The sequence below is a fragment of the Marmota monax genome, unplaced genomic scaffold (assembly GCF_021218885.2).
Source record: "Marmota monax isolate L192 unplaced genomic scaffold, Marmota_monax_Labrador192_F-V1.1 WCK01_AAM20220418_F8-fsc00024, whole genome shotgun sequence".
NCBI lineage: Eukaryota > Metazoa > Chordata > Mammalia > Rodentia > Sciuridae > Marmota > Marmota monax.
In genome coordinates, this window is record NW_026695224.1 from 25,880,784 (window position 1) to 25,900,297 (window position 19,514).

General features: G+C 38.4%; 1 protein-coding gene across 2 annotated transcripts in view; it reads right to left on the bottom strand.

The window, feature by feature from the left end:
- Positions 1-19,514, bottom strand: part of Cfdp1 (craniofacial development protein 1) — a 110,862-nt gene that overhangs the window by 63,316 nt on the left and 28,032 nt on the right. For both annotated transcript variants that reach the window (XM_046434456.2, XM_046434455.2), the window contains exon 5: positions 17,633-17,752. In XM_046434456.2, the coding sequence (XP_046290412.1) occupies positions 17,633-17,752 (120 nt within the window). The remainder of the gene's footprint in view (positions 1-17,632; positions 17,753-19,514) is intronic.

A 19,514-nucleotide genomic window follows, 5' to 3' on the forward strand; every position in this document is an offset into this window, starting at 1 on the left:
AGGCTTCTTGTGTTTAAGTACAATCTAGTAAGTTTAGTTCCACAAGGGGAAAGACATGAAGCTACTATATGCTCAGAACTAAAAATCAGGGGAACCACTGAAAAAGGTCAACATTTTATACCTCCTCCTCCCTAGCCAGTAAAAGTCACAGAAAATCACTTAAAGCAATAAACAGGGAGTCACTCCAAATCATCTTAGCAATAAACAGAATACCATGCCAAATGGCAGTAAGTTAAGCTCAAGTCCCTGTAATGTCCCTTCCATCTCTTCCATCTATTCTACCCAGCACCAGTCACAGCCTGAAAAAATTAGTAATGGGGTATATCATACATCAAAATCCCTTAGATACATTTTAACCAATGCTGAATGGGAGAAAACAAACGAATGGCTTTCCTGTTATCCAGAAGGCAACCCAGCAAAGTACATGAAAAGCTGAGGGAATACCATGTGTTTCCTGACTAGGAAACAGGGCTCCCGGGCAAATGGCAGGGCTTCTGCATACTCCACAAGGATGTGCATTGTGAAATACACTGCTGTGGGAACAACACTTCTATGAGAGGACAAGTCAACCTGAAATAAAGGAAATAGCAGGAATTGCAAAATAGGTTCTTGTGGAATGAGTAAGAAACTTTCCACATGTCTATGCTTGAACTCTGGCATGATTAAGCTGAAATAAAATGTCATTCTAATCATATAAGAAGATATTACACAGTCTGTTTCCGGGTTTAGTTACTTCCTGAACTCAAGCTGTGGAACCCAAACCACCCTGCTGTTGAGATTATAACTGACAGGAGAATACACATAAGCAAAAAAATAAGAATTAAATCTTAACAGATTCAAATTTATTCATTAGTTTTTTTTTTAAAAAAATGTGGTGCTGGGAACCAAACCCAGGGCCTAGCGCATACTAAGCACATTCTCTGCCACCTAGCTACACCCTCAGCCTTACCCATTACTTTTTTGTGTGTGGTGCTGGGGATCTGAACCCAGGGCCTTGTGCATGCGAGGCCAAGTACTCTACCAACTGAGCTATATCACCAGTCCCTTATGCATTACTTTTTAAACATAATCACCATTAATAAAAGCTATTCATTTACTCATTCATTTAAATACTTGTAAGTTATTTACCACACACCAAGCTGGACAAACAAAGAAAAGATAAGATCTGTGCCCTCAAGCTCACAGTGCAGTGGGGAAACTAACAGGTAAGCCAATTGGGAGTTCAGTTGAGTAATTATAATAAACACTACTAAGTGCAGTTCTAAAGGAATACTAGAGTTTTTATATGTAAAACAGACCAACTGGCTAATTTAGACAGAAAAGGAATTTATTATAAGATATTGGAGTAATAAAAAGAGATACTGGGCTTTCTAAGTGTACTGAAACATACAAGATAAGGCCATCTCCTGGGACCACAAAACTAATGCAAACAAATTCAAAAGAGAGTCGAAATCTTAAGAGTATGTTCCCCCAATGATAATGTATTCAAACTAAAAAGCAACAGTAGAAAGACAACAGAAAAAATTCTAAACACTAGGAAATGAAGTTATACACTTTTAAATAATTCATGTGCCAAAGACAAGTCTCAAGGGAAATTTAAAAAATATAATTAATAGAATAAAAATAAGACTAATGTATCAAAATTTGTGAAACAGAGATGAAACAAGCAAGAAGGAAATTTATAGTGCCAAATACTGTTAAAGAGAAAAAGTCTCCAATCAATAATCTCGGCTCTCTCTCAAGGAACCTAGTAAAAGGAGAATAACACATAGGTCAAGTATCCCCTATCCAAAATGCCTGGGACTGGAAGTGTTCCAGATTTCAAAATAATAAAAATTTTTTTAAAAGAATATTTGCATAGAGTTTACCAGTTGAGCATCCCTCATCTAAAAATCCAAAATCTAAAATGCGTTAAAGTTTGAGACATTTTGAGCACCGATGCTTTTTGGATTTTGATTTAAGGTTTTTGGATAAGGAATGCTCAACCTATGTAAGCAAAGCAAGCAAAAAGTAAGAAAATAATAATAACAGAGTAGAAGTCAGTGAAACTGAAGACAAAGACAGGAGGGGGAAATTCTCTGAAAACATAATAAAACCAACAAGAGTCTATCAGACTGACAAAAAGAGAGGACACAAATTACTAGTATCAGAAATGAAACAGGATATCATTTACAGACATCAAAAGACAGTGAGAGAATACTTTGAAGAACTCTACCCACTAATTTGACAACCTATACAAAGCCCACAAATTACCACAACATACCCTTATGAAATAGAGAATTTGAAGAGCCCTAAAACTATAAAGGAAACAGAATCTGTCGTTTAAAAACTCCCCCAAAGGAAATTTCTATATTAGTGGTTGCCAGAGATTAAGGAGGGGAATTAAGGAGCTATAAAACTGAAACATAAGGGATCCTAGTGGAGATGAAAATGTTTTGTACCTTGACTGTATCAACCTCAACAGCCCAGTTGTTCTATTAAGATGGCACTTTAGGGGGAAACTGGGTCAAGGATGCAAGGGATCTCTGTTATTTTATAACTGTGTAAGTCAATAATCTCTCAAAATAAAAGTTTTTTTTTTTTTTAAGGTATTGGTTTACTTAAAAAATCTAGGAGGACTTAAGAATCAAGTTCAGAGACCAAATCAATGACCTAAATCATATGCAGACCTAGGCAGCCAGCACCCTCAAGGGCCCAAGAAAATTTTCAGTGTTCCTTCCCTCTGCCTCACCAGCCCTGGACTCAAAGTCCTAGGTTGAGGTGTAATGTTAAAGCTGAGGACCGTGAGTGACTAAGAACTAGATGCAAAGGAGCTGGGAAATCAAATATTTTGATTCATGCCTCCTGCGCCCATCAAGAGTGGCATCTATGAGGTTTCTTGAAGATTTCTAAAGGAGTCAGATGTTAAACAAACAAAAAGGTTCCAATAATGAGAGGTAAAGATTTTCAAGAGACATTAAAAAGAAGCCAAATAGAATTTATATAGACTGATATGGATGAAGGGAGCTTCAAGCAAGCAAATTCATGTTTTAGAGTTAAATATTCTTAGGGTTGGGGGTGTAGCTCAATGGTGAGGCATTTGCCTAGCATGCATGAAGCCCTGGTGTGATCCCCCAGCACCACCAAAAAAAAAAAAAAAAGGGAGCTGGGGTTGTGGCTCAGCGGTACATCGCTCGCTTAGCTTGTGATAGGCCCTGGGTTCGACCCTCAGCACCACATAAAAATAAATAAATAAATAAAATAAAGGTATGTGTCCAACTATAACTTAAAAAAATCTTGGGTATTTTGTTTCTAACTAGAACAGAGAAAAACAGCAGATGGTACAATGTAAATATAGCTCAAAAGAGAAGAAAAGCAACAAAAATTTAAGTTATAAAATATTTTAATGATGAAAATCAATAGGGCTTGGCTAGAAGAAGCTCCTCACATTGCTCAAGAAAGAAAAGTCATCAAATGTATTTCAAAAGGATATTGACTATTCCTTCCTATGTGACAATAGAAAGATAACGTTCCCTTTAAGTCTATTCAAATTTGTCAAATGCAACGAAAAACTTTAAAATTCTGTACTAGATGCTGGGAAACCAACCAACCAACCAAACTACATCCCCCACACCCCCAAAAAGGGTATCTCTACCCTTAAACAAAAGAGCTCATATTTTAGGCAAGAGAGAGATACTTAAGATAATCTAAATATCTTCCAGAAAAAGACACAGGAATGCTAGACAAAATATATTTAAAAATATTTAAAATGTATAGCTAAACTCGCAAAAAAAGAAAGGGAAAACCCCAGGTGCTAGACTCAAAGAAGGAACTGAAAACCGCAGTAGTACCACATGAGCTGAGGGGGGGAGGCTGAAGAGGGGGAAGACTTTTAATAACTTCCGGGCTTGGGTTTCGTTAGCCACATGAACAAAGTATTGGCCTTGGGTTTACAAAAGGTAGGGAACTGGAACTAAAATCCTAACTGAAGTGGAAACTATGCATCCGCAATGAAAGGACAGAATGGGGAAAAAATTCACCTAATAGCCCAGGGAGCAAACAAGAAAGTTTGTCTTTGGTTAGGTTGTAGCGGAGTAGGGAAAGTCTCTTCTGAAAATAGAATTGTGAGTTTATCACTCATATAGATTTGGGGTTCAAAATTATAGTACATGAATGGTCCAGGAAGTCCAAACTAAGAAAACAACATAACTAGAACATCTAGATCCTTCCCCTGGACCCTTTTTCAGAGTTGGGGATTGAACCCAGGGCCCGATGCTCAAGCACTTTACCACTGAGCTACAACTCTAGGTCCTTTAACCAGGACACCTAGAAGAAACAAATTCATACCCACTTCTGAGAAATACAACTTAATCCCAGGCCTTCACACAGCTGAACTTTTGCCTGGCTTAGGCCTGCATGATACTGTAAAAAATAACTGACTCAAGACACCCCAATAGGAAAGCTGGCTTCATTCACCATACCAGCACTGAGAAACTGATCTAACCTGGGACAAAATGGGATGACTTTCTGAAATGCTGTAAAAAGTCTGAATTAGTTAGCCCAGGGCACAACACAGAAACATGCTGGGAAGCAGACCTGATGATGTGGATTCCATCTTAAATGGAACTTTTCCTCAAATCCTTCCTTTGAAGGTAGCCACTCCATACAAGCAACCAAGATAAGAGTGATTTGTACTTGGTACTCCTTGGATCTTACCAGATCTCACTTTGGGTCCAAACAAGTCATGTCATGTGCTATCTGGCTGTGGAGAAAACTCCTCCTTTGGCTTCCACCTCCCATAGCATGCCATCACTCAAGCAGCTGGACCTAAAGAATCTCAGCTCAAAGCAGAAATCAATGCAAAACATGGGCTTTTCCTGCTCACCCTCAAAGTTGCAACCACTGACAATGTACAACATTCAAATTCAAGCAAGCTAATTATCAAAAGGCTGTGATTTTTTTTATAATGATCTTAAACATCCAGATTATTAAGTCTAAATTCGTATGTTTGCCTAGGCTGCTATTTTCTTAGTGATATGGACATACTAGCCTAGTTTTAAATTATTTCAGCTGAATTTTATCATAGGTTCACTTGAATAACAACTTTGGCAAGAATCCAGGACTAAGTGACCGAATATAGTAAGTGACAGATTTCTGACCAGTCTGATTTTCAATCCCTAACCAAAATAATTAGAACACAGCTGCTCAGCCTCTCTTATAAGAAAAATTCTCCAATCAAAACAAAAATATTTATCTAATATGAATTTTTCTGTATAATCATATATAATCACAGCCATCCACAAAATGGTATTAAGATTCCTTTATCAGAACCTTGCCAGCATACATGAATCGCTGATAGTCATGCTTTGAATGAACATTCTTCACTCACATTAGAAATTTGGGGGCTAGTAACTTTCAACACAAGATATTTTCAAAGGATCAATACTATACAGTACCCAAAGTGGCTCATAATTTCTCTTAGTGTTCATTAGATAGATTATTTTTTTAAAACCTGAACTTAAATTGAGAATTTACTTTGATGATTTGATATAGCTACAATACCCAAATCTAATGTATTCATTCTGTATACACTTAACAAATGCACAAAAATGTAGCATTAGTTTAATTTTTGAAATAAAAGTCTATTTTCAGTGGAGGTTTTCAACGGAGTGGAAATTGTAAGGCACAACTCAGATAAGCATGTTAAGAAGTTTTGGTTGATATAGTGATTATAGAGAATACCCTGATGGATGCTGGTGATTGTATTGGAAATAGGCACTTTCATGTAATATGGGTAAATCGGTATTACTTTTGGCTACCTCTGTTAGAATTTAAAATGCACACATTTAATGGCCTAGCAATCTCCCTTCTAAGACTGCTTAGAAGAAATGACAGAAATGACAGAATGAGAACATAAAAATACATGATCAAGGATTATTACAGAATTATTCTTAACTGTAAAGTTTGGAAAACTAAATGTTCATCAGGAAGGGAAGGGCCACTCAAATTATGGTACGTTCACAAAATGGAGTACCAGGTAAGTGTTAAAAAAGGAAAACAAGATTTTTATACTAAACCTGGAAAGATATCCAAGAGTGTCTGTTAGATAAAAATATAAGTTGCAGGACTGGGGATATAGCTCAGTTGGTAGAGTGCTTTGCATGCACAAGGCTCTGGGTTCAATCCCCAGCACCACAAAAAAGTTGCAGACCAATATAGACAAACTGAGTGCATTTTTTCCTTAACTGTTATGTATCAAAACAATATGTCAAAATGGCACAGGGAAGGATCTGCATACAACTGATAAACAGTTAACAAAAGCACAAAACTATTAGCCTCTGGGGCTGGGAATAAAGAATTAGGCAGGCAGAAATGAAAAAAAAAAAAAAAAGACCTTTTTTTTTCCTGAAAAAATTTAAGTGGTAAGAATATAGGTCATTTTTACTTTCTTGTATGTAATTTAAAAAGTAAACCCACAAGCAACAAAAACACTTCTGCATCTCAAGGACAAAAATGAGAGGGAAAAAAATATTTCTCTAATAAACACATATGTAGGGTTGAAAACAAATTCTAATAAAAATGAAGAAACTGCATAGAACAAAGGAATCTCATATCAAGAAATGACCCTAATCAGAAAATAAAAACATACCACACTCATATATCTGTCCTAGAAATGTTTCAGGTTCCTGAGAGCTATCTTTTCAGGGGGAACTCTGCCCTCTAGTGCACACTAAAAGACAAAGTCCATGAAGAAGTAACTACCAACAAATAAATGTTACAAAGTTAATTAGAATTTTCTCTTCATGCCGAGAGCATCACAACTCTCCTTAAATGAGGGTCTTCACATTCTTATTCCTAAATAACTATCTATTATTATACTGAATAAACTTTGACTCTTCTCTTCTACACACCCAAGAAACACCAAAAGTGCTTAAAGACTCATTTTTTACACCAAGAGAAATCCAGAATGGTCAAAAGTGTAAGAAAATATAGAAAATTAGTTTTACAAATTTAAAATACAGATAAACATCTCACTCTTAAAACCATGTTTTTTTTTTCTTTTTGAAACTTGTTGGGACTATAATTCAAGAATAAGAATAAAGGAAAAAGGCTGCCGTGTGTAATAAAGTTCATTTCCTTATAAGATTTTCCTTCTAAGAACACTAGAATTTGTTCAACTGTGGACAACTCTGAAAACCATTAGTGACACTTCCTAAATTCATTGTATTTGCTGTAGGTATCCAATCTAAATTATCAAAGATTACCCCATCCTGGTAACTACAAATGAATAAGTTTTTGCTTTGAAAGCTTTCCTATGTTTGGCATCTCACTTAAATGCTCACTCTGACAGAGACTTCAGTTCCTGATCCAAATGTTAAGTATCAACCCCTCTGCCCCATTTCCAAAAGAATATCACTAGTCTCCCCATTCATACATCTCTCAATACTAGCTTGGCTGGAACAATATCTCTGAATCAAGAAGGTAAATGAAATCACCATTAACAGATTCAAAATATTCGAAACTATTTATCTTTAAAGAATTATTTTCTTTATTTAATTTCAAATCTAGTTTCTACGTATTTGCAACAAAACTTATGAAGGTATGTTTTAGTCTAATTCAATTTAATTTCTGGAGGGTGCTGGGGATTGAACCAAGGGCCTTGTGCATGCTAAGCAAAAAAAAAAAAAGCTAAAACCAAATGGAGTATTAGCACTCACTGAAGAACATGGGCATTCTTGCTCCAACACAATTCACCATTCTACAGCTGAAAGGTAAGACAACAGCAGTAGTATTACCTGGGTTGCAAAACCATTTACTTCACTACCACTAGTTTCTAAATAGGATTTTTCTTTTTTGAGGCACCAAAAAAAAAAAAAAAAAAAAATAGTTTAGGGGTGCTCTGCCAATGAACTACATTCCCAATCCCTTTTATTTTTCATTTTTAGATTGGGTCTGGCTAAGTTACCCAGACTGGTCTCAAACTTGCAGTCCTCCTGCCTCAGCCTCCCCAGAGCTGGGATTACCCATATGTGCCATCACCATACCGGGCTGAAGCATCCTTTTAAAAGCTATCTCTAGTTTGTCATATCCTGGAACAAGTGGCTGCCAGAAGAAATACACTTAACCCAAGTTGGGCCAGGCATATCTTATTTGACTCCCCTAGAACAACCCTCACATAAACTGCCCACAGTATATGATTCACATCCCTGCAGGAGTTGGCCATCATATGGGAAGAGCAACAGCCATTATTCCCCTGGTGCCGGATCACATCTTGTCCTCAGCTCTACTGTTGTTAACAGATATCAACATACAAACACACTGAGAACTCACCTTAGAAATGTTCCTGTCCTTCAATTTTTTTAAAATATTTTTTTAGATGTTGACGGATCTTTATTTTATTCATTTATTTATATGCAGTGCTGAGAATCGAATCCAGGGCCTCACACATGCTAGGCAAGTGCTCTACCACTGAGCCACAACTCCAGCCCCCAGTCCTTCAATTTTATGAAGCAGAAATCATACGGAAATACAGTACAGAAAACTTGGGTTTAACCATAATTAAAGGAAAAAAGACTTATAAAGGAATTACACACTAGCCTTCAAAGTCTCCCTCATTAGTTATAAAGTTGGGAGATCCTTTTAACAAATAAACAGGACCAAACAGGAGGGCAAGAAAGAGCAGTTGCATGGAAAGAGCTCAGGCTTTGTTCTCAAATGGATCTGGACTAGAGTTCTGGCTCCAGTAATCATCAACTCTGTAACCCCAACAAGTTAAGTGTTTCTTTAAGTCTCTCTAAGCCTCAGTGTCCTGATTTGTGAAATGGGCATGAAGCTCAACTGTGGACGCAGTAAGAGGTAGCACCTACCTCTTAAGTGTTTATGTTGACTAAATGAATTAATGCAGGGAAAACACTTAGCACTGTGCCTTAAATGTGACTCAGCAGTTAACAAATAGGAAGTATTTATTCTTTTAAAAAGGATGATGAAATTCTTTTAATTCTAGAAAGCAAATTGTTTCCAAAAGGAAACTCACATGGGCATTCAAGAGAAACATGTCACCCTAAACTTGGGAGAAACAGCTTCCTGTAAGAGCTAAGGAGTGACACTGCCAATTAAGGACAGAGAAAGGCTGAACTCAAGGTATTCTGCATCAATCCATTTTTGCAGTAGAAAAGAAAGGCAGTAGCAAAACGTCTCATCTCTCAAAAAAACCCAGTCATTTAAAAATCAACATACTGACCAAATAAAAACATATACAGATCCAGTGATTTAGGAGACTGAGGCATGAGGATCTCAAGCTTGAGACCAGCTTGGGCAACTTAATGAGAGCTTGTGTCAATATAAATAAGAAAAGAGTTGAGAATGTAGTTCTGAAGTATAGTACCCCAGGGTTCAATCCCCAGTACAAAAAATAAATAAATCAACAAACAAACAACCCCCTTCTCCCCAAAAAACAGGAGAGCAGATCTGGCTCATGAATTGTCAGTTTTTTGAATTAGAGCCCTGAAGCTGAAGGAAAAGCGGTTATGTAAAGCTGGCATTTGGGAAAGGAAAAGTATTCTATACCCAAACTACATTAGCAATGCAGGACATTTAACATCCCTGAACCCCATCCACTAAGTACCAGTGGCTTCCCTGAGTCATTATGACCAAAAAAAAAAAAAAAATCTTACCACACATTTCTGAACACGTTCTATTGGCAGCACCACATCCGCTACAAATAACAAAGTTTAATTCAAAATTCAGTGGGAAGATCAAGAATATCTATTTACAAACAGTAATAAAATCAGAACAGGGCCAGCTGTGAGTCAACTAAACTAAAATCCAGAAATGTCATCAACTAGGAAATCTCACAGAGTAGAAAGCTTGAAGCTGATTTTGGAAACAAACCAAAAGACTTAATTCCCTCTTATTACTTCCAGAATTAAGTTGGACGGAGAAAACTGCTTTTTTTCTCTTCCCTCATCATTGTTTTACAGCATTACTGGATATTATAGTTTTTTCATTCGTCTCTTTATCTGACAGCTGGAGCTTACATATAAAGCTATGTGCTTCAGAGATGTGACAACGAAAGAAGTTGAGGCACAAAAGGCAACTTACCCCTAAGCTGCGCTCCTGAACTTTCCCTTATGGCTCGTTCTCCTACTCAAGAGGCTGTCCAAGTTACCACATAAGCCAGCAATTCCACTCCTAGTTACATACTCAAGATAACCACATAAAAATTTGTACACAACAGTTCACAGAAACTTTGTTCATAACAGCCCCAAACTAGAAACCACACTATGTCCACCAACTAGTGAAAGGATAAACTAAACATGGTACAGTCATATCATGAAAGATTATTCATTCTACTGTATGAATAAAAAAAGACATAAAAAAGAATGAAGCAGAGATAAATGTTATAAGGATGGATGGACCCTGAAAGCATATGCTAAGTCAAAGAGCCAGACACCAAAGGACAAATATGACAGGATTCCAACCATATGAAAAGTCCAAATAAGCAAATCTAGACACAGAAAGTAGATTAGTGATTGACTGGGAGTGGTGAGAGTGTGGAGGTGGGGATGTGGACAGGGATAGGGCTGAAGAGTGACCTCTAAGAGGTTCAGGGTTTCTTTTGGGGGTGATAAAAATGATCATGGCTGCATAGCACTATGAATGTGCAACCCTGTGGATATGTCATGGGTATTAATTAAATGGGTGAATTATACAATATATGAATTATATCACAATAAAGCAGTTTTTAAGAAAAAAGAGTACAACCCATTATAAAATATTTAACTGACATCATTTCTTCCCTTAAAGAAAATCACTTCTAAATTTAAAAAAATATCATAGGTTATGTTTGCTGAAAAATTTGCCTTCGTCTAATTCTCTCTCTCTCTCCTTTCGGGAGGAGAAAGGACTGGAGACTGAACCCAGGGGCACTTAACCATTGAACCACATACCCAGCCAGCCCTTTTTATTTGAGATAGGGTCTCATTAAGTTGTTAGAGCATCTCACCAGCTGCTGAGGCTGCCTTTGAACTCTTCAATCCTCCTGCCCGAAGCCTCCTAAATTGCTGGGATTACAGGTGTGAGCCCCTGTATTCAGCTGCTCTAATTACCTTAACTATTACAATATTTAGCAATAAGCCCTCATAACAGTTACTCTTTTGAAACAAGCGGGATTTCCTTTTGGAATGGCCATTCTCTTGCATCATATGACCTCATATGCAGATCTATTCCCCAGGTACATGGGCTCATGCCAACTGATCATGAGTCTCACAAAAGGATCAAACCAGGAAATGATGTCAGATTCAAAGGTAGCTCTTTTTGTTGTTGATATAAATGTACTTGCTGTTGAATAATCCAGAGCCCCCTCTTCCCTTTTTAGCAAAAATTAGGTCCTGTTTTAAAAAACACACTCCCAACAACATGACAGCAATCCTTCAAAGGTTAGAGGCCCTTGGGCTGAAGATATGGTTCAGTGGTAGAGCCCTTGCATAGCATGCAAGCATTCTGGGTTTGATCCCCAGTAATGCAATCAACCAATCAAATCATCATAGGCTAGATATCTGATTGTTTCATCATCATAACAAGAGATTCTAATTGAATATCAGAAACACTTCTTCCCAACATTGTGTCTGATTTTTATTACTTTATGTGAAATGGTTAATGTTCTGTATCAAAAGACAATATACTGAGAAATTTTGAAACTTAAAACCATGAGTATGAGCTGGGGTTGTGGCTCAGTGGTAGAGTGTTCACCTAGCAAGCATGGGGCACTAGGTTTAAACCTCAGGACCACATAAAATAAAAATAAAAATTGTGTCCACCTAAAACTAAAAACAACAAAACAAAACAAACACCACATGTAAAATTTATATTGACTCACTCAAGGGGAGTGGGAGAGATCAGTCAACTGCCCAGACAGAAGACTATTGCACAAATCAAAGGTTCTGGGACTGGGCAAATACACTGAAAACTGGCCAACCACTGGGTCAGGCCTGGGTCTATTTTGGGGGATGGGGGTATACCAGGGATTGGACTTGGGGGTACTCAACCACTCAGCCACATCCCCAGCCCTATTTTGTATTTAATTTAGAGACAGAGTCTCACTGAGTTGTTCAGTCATCTTGCTTTTGTTGCAGTTGATTTTAAACTTGTGATCCTCCTATCTCAGCCTCTGGAACCACTGGGATTACTGGTGCGTGTCACTGCGCCCAGCTAGTCTGGGTCTTGATCATAAGTATAGCACTATGAAGAATTCTACCCACCATTGGGACAAACACTGCTTAAACTGACACCACCCATAAGGTTGTTTGAAATTCAACAGTAAGGCATTTTTCTTTGCTCAAGAAACCAAGATGATGAGAAAACCACATGTGAAAATAGTAGGTTTTACTACTCTAGGTCATTCCCAATCTATAAGGAGGAGGCTAAACAGCAGGCCCTCAATGCCTGAGGAGCAAACCCAGGCCTCTGGCATGCCAGGCAAGTGCTCTACCAGCGAGCCACATCCTCAGTCAATTCCTACAGTTAGGATTATAAAATTTGAAGACTAACAGAATAAGTAATAAATGCCAGGTTGAAAGCAAATGTAGCAAATGAGGGGCTGAAGCCTGGTCAAGCAGTTACTAGTACATGCTGGCAGAAGCTGAGTGCAGGTAATGAATAGAAGAGGTAGTAAAAAGGACTGGAAAAAAAATAAATAAATAAAAAATAAAAAGATGTGGGGGAAGAGGTGATCGCGGGCTTGGGATGACAAGACCATGGGAATTTAGACACACCAAGTAAGCACTGTGCTTTCTATCACCAAACACAGACAGTGTACTTCTTGTAGTCTGATTCCGGCCTCTAATTAAAAGACAGTTTACTCCATTTTCAAAGCATAAACTTTGGCTTTTTATAGTCTAAGCAGTGTGCTATTTTAAACATGTGGAGGAAATGCATTTCCAGTTACAAACATTTGTTCCTCTGAATCTGTTCTTATTTGCTAGCAGAAGATGTGGGACAGGATGTTTTACTCTTCTGCTTTGGCCTTCCTGTATTGCTTAAATCTGTTTAGAGAAAAGGAAAATAAACAGTGTTTCTGTTGTGTAATTTCTATAAAGTAAAGCAGCTCCCAAAGTGAAAATGTCAATGGAAAAATATTTTACTACATGAAGAAATACATATATTTAAATTTATTTTTTATTAATTTATTTTTTGGTACCAGGAATTGAACCCAGGAGTGCTTAACCACTGAGCTACATCCCAGCCCTTTTTATTTTTTATTTCTTGCTAGGTTGCTTAGGGCCTAAGTTGCTGAGGCTGGCTTTGAATCCTGAGCCGCTGGGATTACAGGCATGCACCACTGCACCAAGCATTTATTTCTTTTAATATATTAGATTACGCCAGTAGATTCTTCCCTGAAAACACCTCCCCATGCTCTGCATGTGAAGTCTGCAAAAGATCAATGTTTGCACTGACAAAATGAGTCCACTCGACATCCCAGAGCAAGTGAATTCTCTTGGCAGTGTCTCTTTACAAGCATAATTGCAATCATAAAAGCTTTTCAAAATGCATTTCAGAAAAATGAGCAGGCCAATCTTGAAGGTCATTCTGGATTTATCAGAAATTCAAGACACAATGTATCATAATTAAATGTATCCCCATTTTCATGCACAACTCTGAGGACTTTTAATCAGGCATTTGGTAGACAAGGTTATAATCCGTAATGTTCCATTATAGCTTTCAAAGAAATTGATTTTGGTCAAACTTCACTTTACCTCCTTTATAAAGGAGTCAGCAGTTCCTTCATCTACTAAAAAATATTTCCCTGGAATAGCTCCCTGGAACAGTTCCTGGTATAATTATCAGATTCCCTCTATGCCCACTCCCTTGTCCTCTCTGCCCCAGAAACTTGCCCTGTAGAAACAATTTTCCTTAATCAAACTATAGCCAGACTCCTCTCACTCCTATTCTCAACTAAGCCTAGATGTTGACTCCTGTCCTTGCTGGGCATGACCAGTTTTAGAAGGAATCCTGCTAAGTCAGTTTACAGAGAATCCCCTACATTTATAATTCAATCACCGTACCTGCCTTTAGCAAGAATCCCTCTACCCTCTTAGTACTTTTCCACCCAGTGGCTCTCCTTTCTGCTATCTTTGTACATAACAGAATTGAGCTCTTTTATTCTTGATACCTATCAAAACAAGTCTTCAATCAAGTCTTCCTGACTATTTTAATAAGTGTCAGAGTAATTTTTCCTCTAACAATCTGCAATGGGCAATGAAATACCCTGGCAAGAGATAGGAGGGAGAGAAGAAAAGGATATCTGAACATATGTTCCCTTTCCTTTTCCCTGGGAGGGTCCATGGCCCAGCTGAAGATCTCAGCTCCTTTGGGGTGAGCCCATTCCACATAATCTTGTCTTCCACTGCCAATGACTGTTCCCTTCTCTTGCCCCTTTGGGCCTACAGATCCAATGGAGTCTCATTATTACTAGCCCCAGGGACACCACACTATTCCTGTCCCTGTGGTTTTTCCATTACTTTGTGAGTTATTAAGCTCTCCTCAAAGTATCGGAATTTGAGGATACCATCTGTTTCCTGCTGGGTCTCCCTAATACAGATATCATCTCAGCAGATTTCTTATTTTAGAAAGGCAGCAAGAATACAGGAACAGGAGAGAGAGATTTTCATGTGAGCAACCCAGAAGTTTACCCAAGCTGACTGTCAAGCTGACATTTCTCTCTCCCCTAGCTGTCTCCATACTCTGCAGAGTACTTTCTGAAATATATAAATTCCACGTAGAATTTTGCATCAATAGGGATTATTAAGAGATACGATGGAAGCTAGAAGTAAAAACCGTGCTAGCTGAAACTATGCTAGAAACACAATGTAAAAGAATTTGTCTTTTTTTATCTGGTAGTTATATCTTAAGGTCACTTTCATAACAATACTTCTAATAAATCCAAGAAAACCTGTTTAATAACAGCAGATGCAAGTCTGGTAACCTATGTAAAAGCTGCTGAAGGCTAATTCCATATGTAGCAATATGTGCCAAATTCAAGTCATAGTAGACTGCAAAATCAATTCAGGGGTAATAACATTTTTTAAATGGCACATACTAAACAGAAAATCAAAGTGAATCATATGTAATAAGTGTAAATATCATTTCAGTAAGTGCACAGCAGTGTACATCTGTAGTCCTTGCTACTGGGGAGGCTGAGGTAGGAGGATGGCTTAAGTGCAAGAATTTGTTGTTTTTCTGTGTGCTGCATAGAACCCAGGGCCTTGTGCTTGTGAAGCAAGGACTCTACAACTGAGCTGCACCCCCAGCTAGAGTCCAAGAGTTTGAGGCAAGCCTAGGCAATATATCAAGACCTTACCTTTTTTTTTTTAAAAAAAAAAGGGTGCTAGGGATGTAGCTCAGTGGCAGACTGCTTGCCTAGCATGTGTGAGGTGCTGGCTTCAATCCCCAATACTGAAAAACAAAATCATCTCACCAAATTTTCATTCCCGTTTTTTACAAATCTATTTTTTATGAGTTTAAAAGCACATAATGTAGAATGTATTCCTTACTATGGATGGCAGTCTTTTGACTTCTTAGTCTGAGGTTCTCTCTCCCTTTGGAGATAGCCTACATTCTCCCTTGAATAGGTAAGCAATCCTAAATAAACTTATCTATGCCTTTAGTGGGTGGGTGCTGAAATTCTTTTATTTTTGTATGACAAGAATGCAGCTGGTCCTAAGTCAAGTTACCCTTCTCTCTGGGAACTCCCTGGACTGTTCTTCAGAAATCTCTCTTCTCTGGTGACAATACTACCTGAAAGCTACTGGTCTGAAGAGAACCCCTTCAGACAATACAGTGAATAAAAGGCTAAAAACACACTTCATCAGCCTACAGATTCCTATGTGCTTTTTATCTCAACCCTCACTAAAAACTGTTTATCTTTGTCACCCAGGAGAAGCACATCAATAACTAAAATAAATATTTTATAGAATAAAATATAGCAATATTTTAACTAATAAATGCAGATCACAGATTGAAGGCATGCTGACCCAGGGAACATTAACAGGGCCAGGTCTGGAGAATTCTTCACATTTCCATGAAGTTCTGCTCTTCTATAGAGACGTTCATCTGCTTTGTGTCAATTTTACTGTGGTATCAAGCAGTCAAATCCTTTTCCTTCTGAGATTTCTTTGAACACCATTGATTTCTGCTACCTGGGAGCTCCAGTGCAGAACAATTAGGTAAGGAAATAAAGATTGGTGCAAGGCAATATAGCAGAGTGGAAGGAGCTCCCTCCACATCGCCCCACGTTAATCACCAAGGAACATGCTGATCATTGTACTCCCAAGCACCTACAGCTCATGGCCAGAGGACTGAGTGCAGGGAACATGCAGAAGCAATTCTGAGCCAATGTCAGGCCAGAACTGGAGGGTAAATATCTGAGCTTCTTGGCTCCTCACTCTGTTCTTCATAGTCTCAAAGTTTCTCAGCAGGGCTGAGTGGCAGCCACTATTAGCAGCAACCTGTTTAAGAACAACCCTTAAACAGCTGCTTTCTCCCTTTCACCTCTCTTCTGGGGCTTCCTGGAATCACCTCTCACATAAATGACTCGACTCGCATGCAAACCTTTGACTCAGGACTGGGCAGACACATCCTAAGAGAGTATTCCAGCATAACACAGGATTGTTTAGAGTCAGGGCTGCAAAAATTAGAAAGGCCTGCCCTAGAAAGCTCACCATCTAATAGAAAAATCATCTTTTTTCTTTTTAAATGTAGAAGAAATAAAAGTTTACTATTTGAACCAAACACAAGTTTGGAGAGAAGGAAGAAGTGACACAGAAGGAAGAAGTAAGGGTCAAAGAAGCCAATTTAGAGACACCTGTTCTATCCCAAACATCTAGGGATATTAAGAACACAGAAATTTCTTTAGCAGTCAGCTGGGTAATCAGAGCTGTGCAGGGGATGCGGTCTGTGTGCAGTCTCGTGGCTGCAGGCTGCCACTTTCTTATTTACTATGATGCTTTATTTTTTACAAAGACCAAGAATTCTAATCTTCAGCTAAAGATAATTCAAGTTACATAGAAAATACAAAGGAAGAAAACATTAAATTCAAAACAATATGTTAAGAAAACTATCTACAAGTCACCTTTGATTCACCATTTTTCTTTAAGGCAGGGTTTTATTATGTTGCCCAGGCTGGCCTCGAACCCCTGGATTCAAGTGATCTTCCTGCTGCAGCCTCCTGAGTAGCTGGGACTACAGGCACATGCCACTGTGCCTGGCTTGACCTTTTTATGTTCCTTTGAAGTCATGGGGGATGGGAGCGAATACTCAACTCAAATCTTCATTCAAAGTTCTGATGAACTGCTAAATATTATCATTCAAAATTTATTATTTTTAAATATAAACTTTACATGTTCAGCTTGGCGGTCAACACTGTAAACCAGGGCTTCCTTCAGGCTGGAATTAAAGGAGACCTATGGCCCATTTTCCTTTGCCTCTTCCATCTTGGTAAATAGTTCAGCAAAGGCAGCATAGTGTAATAGTTCAGCAGCATAATTCCTTCTCTCAGGAAAGGAGCCATGAGCGCTGCAGTTAAGGCAGGTCCTTGCACGGAAAACAGCTTTTCCAAAGTGCCCAGTACACCTGTGACTGAGACTTGAGTACTCACCCTGACCCAGCAGGGAGTGACGGCACAGCTGAAGGGACATTAGCCTGTGGTTTTTCTTTCTCATTTTGCTTGAAGAAGGATTTGGCTTCTTTAGATGTAGCATCCACTTCCTTTGTTACCCTGTTCCAAGGAAAAAGAGACATCGAATTCACAAGAGGAATAGAGAGAGAGAAACAAAATCTAGTAAAAAGAGAATAATGAGAACTAGAAACATATCCATCATAGGGCTTTTAATAAATTCTGGCTGTTGAGTTTTAGGATAAAAGTTTACTACAGTATTCTAGATAAAAGCTTTTTCACTGACTAAAGTTAACAAGTAAAACAACAATGCATGTAAATTTTATCCCCCTAAGTCCTCCCGTTACAGCTGTCAGCAGGAAGCACACTCCAGAGTCAGTCTTGTCAGTCTTACAGTAAAACAAGAAAATACAAAACCAAAATGTGTGAGTCATGTTCAACCACTCACTCAGAAAAACACTGGCCAAGAATAATGATAGGAAAATCCTATAAATCCACCTTGAGGGAATATAAGTCTATTCACCTTCAAGGACGAATTTTCTTATTAAGGATCATCTCATTCCTGAACCTAGTACTGTGTCTTGTATACAAGTGGCACAAAATGATGGTTAAGCTTGAAGCCAACATAGGATTGGCCAAACACCACATACCCAGAGGCAAATGAGGAAAAAAATGCATGTTTACTGTTGTTACCACCAAGACTGGCATGGTTTGCCACACAGCACCACTCTAGCAACAGATGGCTGACAGTCATGCAGAATGGCCCCAAACAAGCAAGCCAATCTGTATGACAGCACCCTCAAAAGCTCATTCAATTGAGATGACAGGAATTTTGAAGAAGGTGGAGGAGTAAAGTAGGCTGAACCCACCTGAGAGTCTGTTTCAGGAGAAACTAGGCCTCAGATCCCTTTTCCAACTCAATACACAGGCTACTGCCCTCCACTCCCAAGCCAGCAGGACCCTGTTACCCTTTGAAGAAACAAAAACCACAGAAAGTCCAGACTCACAAAGGAAAGGACTAAAGCCCATTCTTAAAACAGAATTAAGTGAAAAATCTATTGATTCATTCTTCCCTTACCATAGCACCTTCTAAGGTCACGTGCTCTAGAGGATAGTGTTGCCACCCAACTCATAGTGGAGTCATACCAAAAAGAAATACATATACTACATTATGCTACTGAGGTGTGGAGTTCATTTGTTACCCAATCCTCGCCTCATCTAACGTCACTGCATCAATTCCACTATTATGAATTTCAAAGAGAGAAAACTGGGAGGTTACGATAATAAAAGAAAATTTCCTTTAAGTAAAGGATGACATTCCACAAAAAAAAGCAGAAGCCAGGCTCAGTGGTGCACACCTGTAATCCCACCTACTCAAGGAGGCTGAGCAGGAAGATCGCAAATTCCAGGCCAGCCTTGGCAACTAGTAGACTCTATCTCAAAACCAAACATAAAATCAGGAAATGTAGGCTCAGTGATAGAGCGCCCCTGGGTTCAATCCCCAGTATTAGGGAAAGCCACAGAACACCTGACAAAGCAAAATCATATCAAGGCACAACATTGTGAAATTTTAAAATAATGATGAAAGAAAAGATGAAGATCAAGTGGCCCAAGTTACAGAAAAAGGAAAGCAGCACTTACGCAACACATTTTGGTTTTGTGTTTTCTTGTTTTACTGTAAGACTGACATGACTTTTTGTAGCAGGCACCTAATTAAGCATTTTTTGAAAAGCAACCAGATGCAGGCACTATGTTAAGATATTGGATGTGCACAGAAATACAACATGGCTTCTGCCCTTAAGGAGCTCACAGTCCAGCATGACAGCCAACCATGAAATCAAGATGTGATGCTACATGATATAGA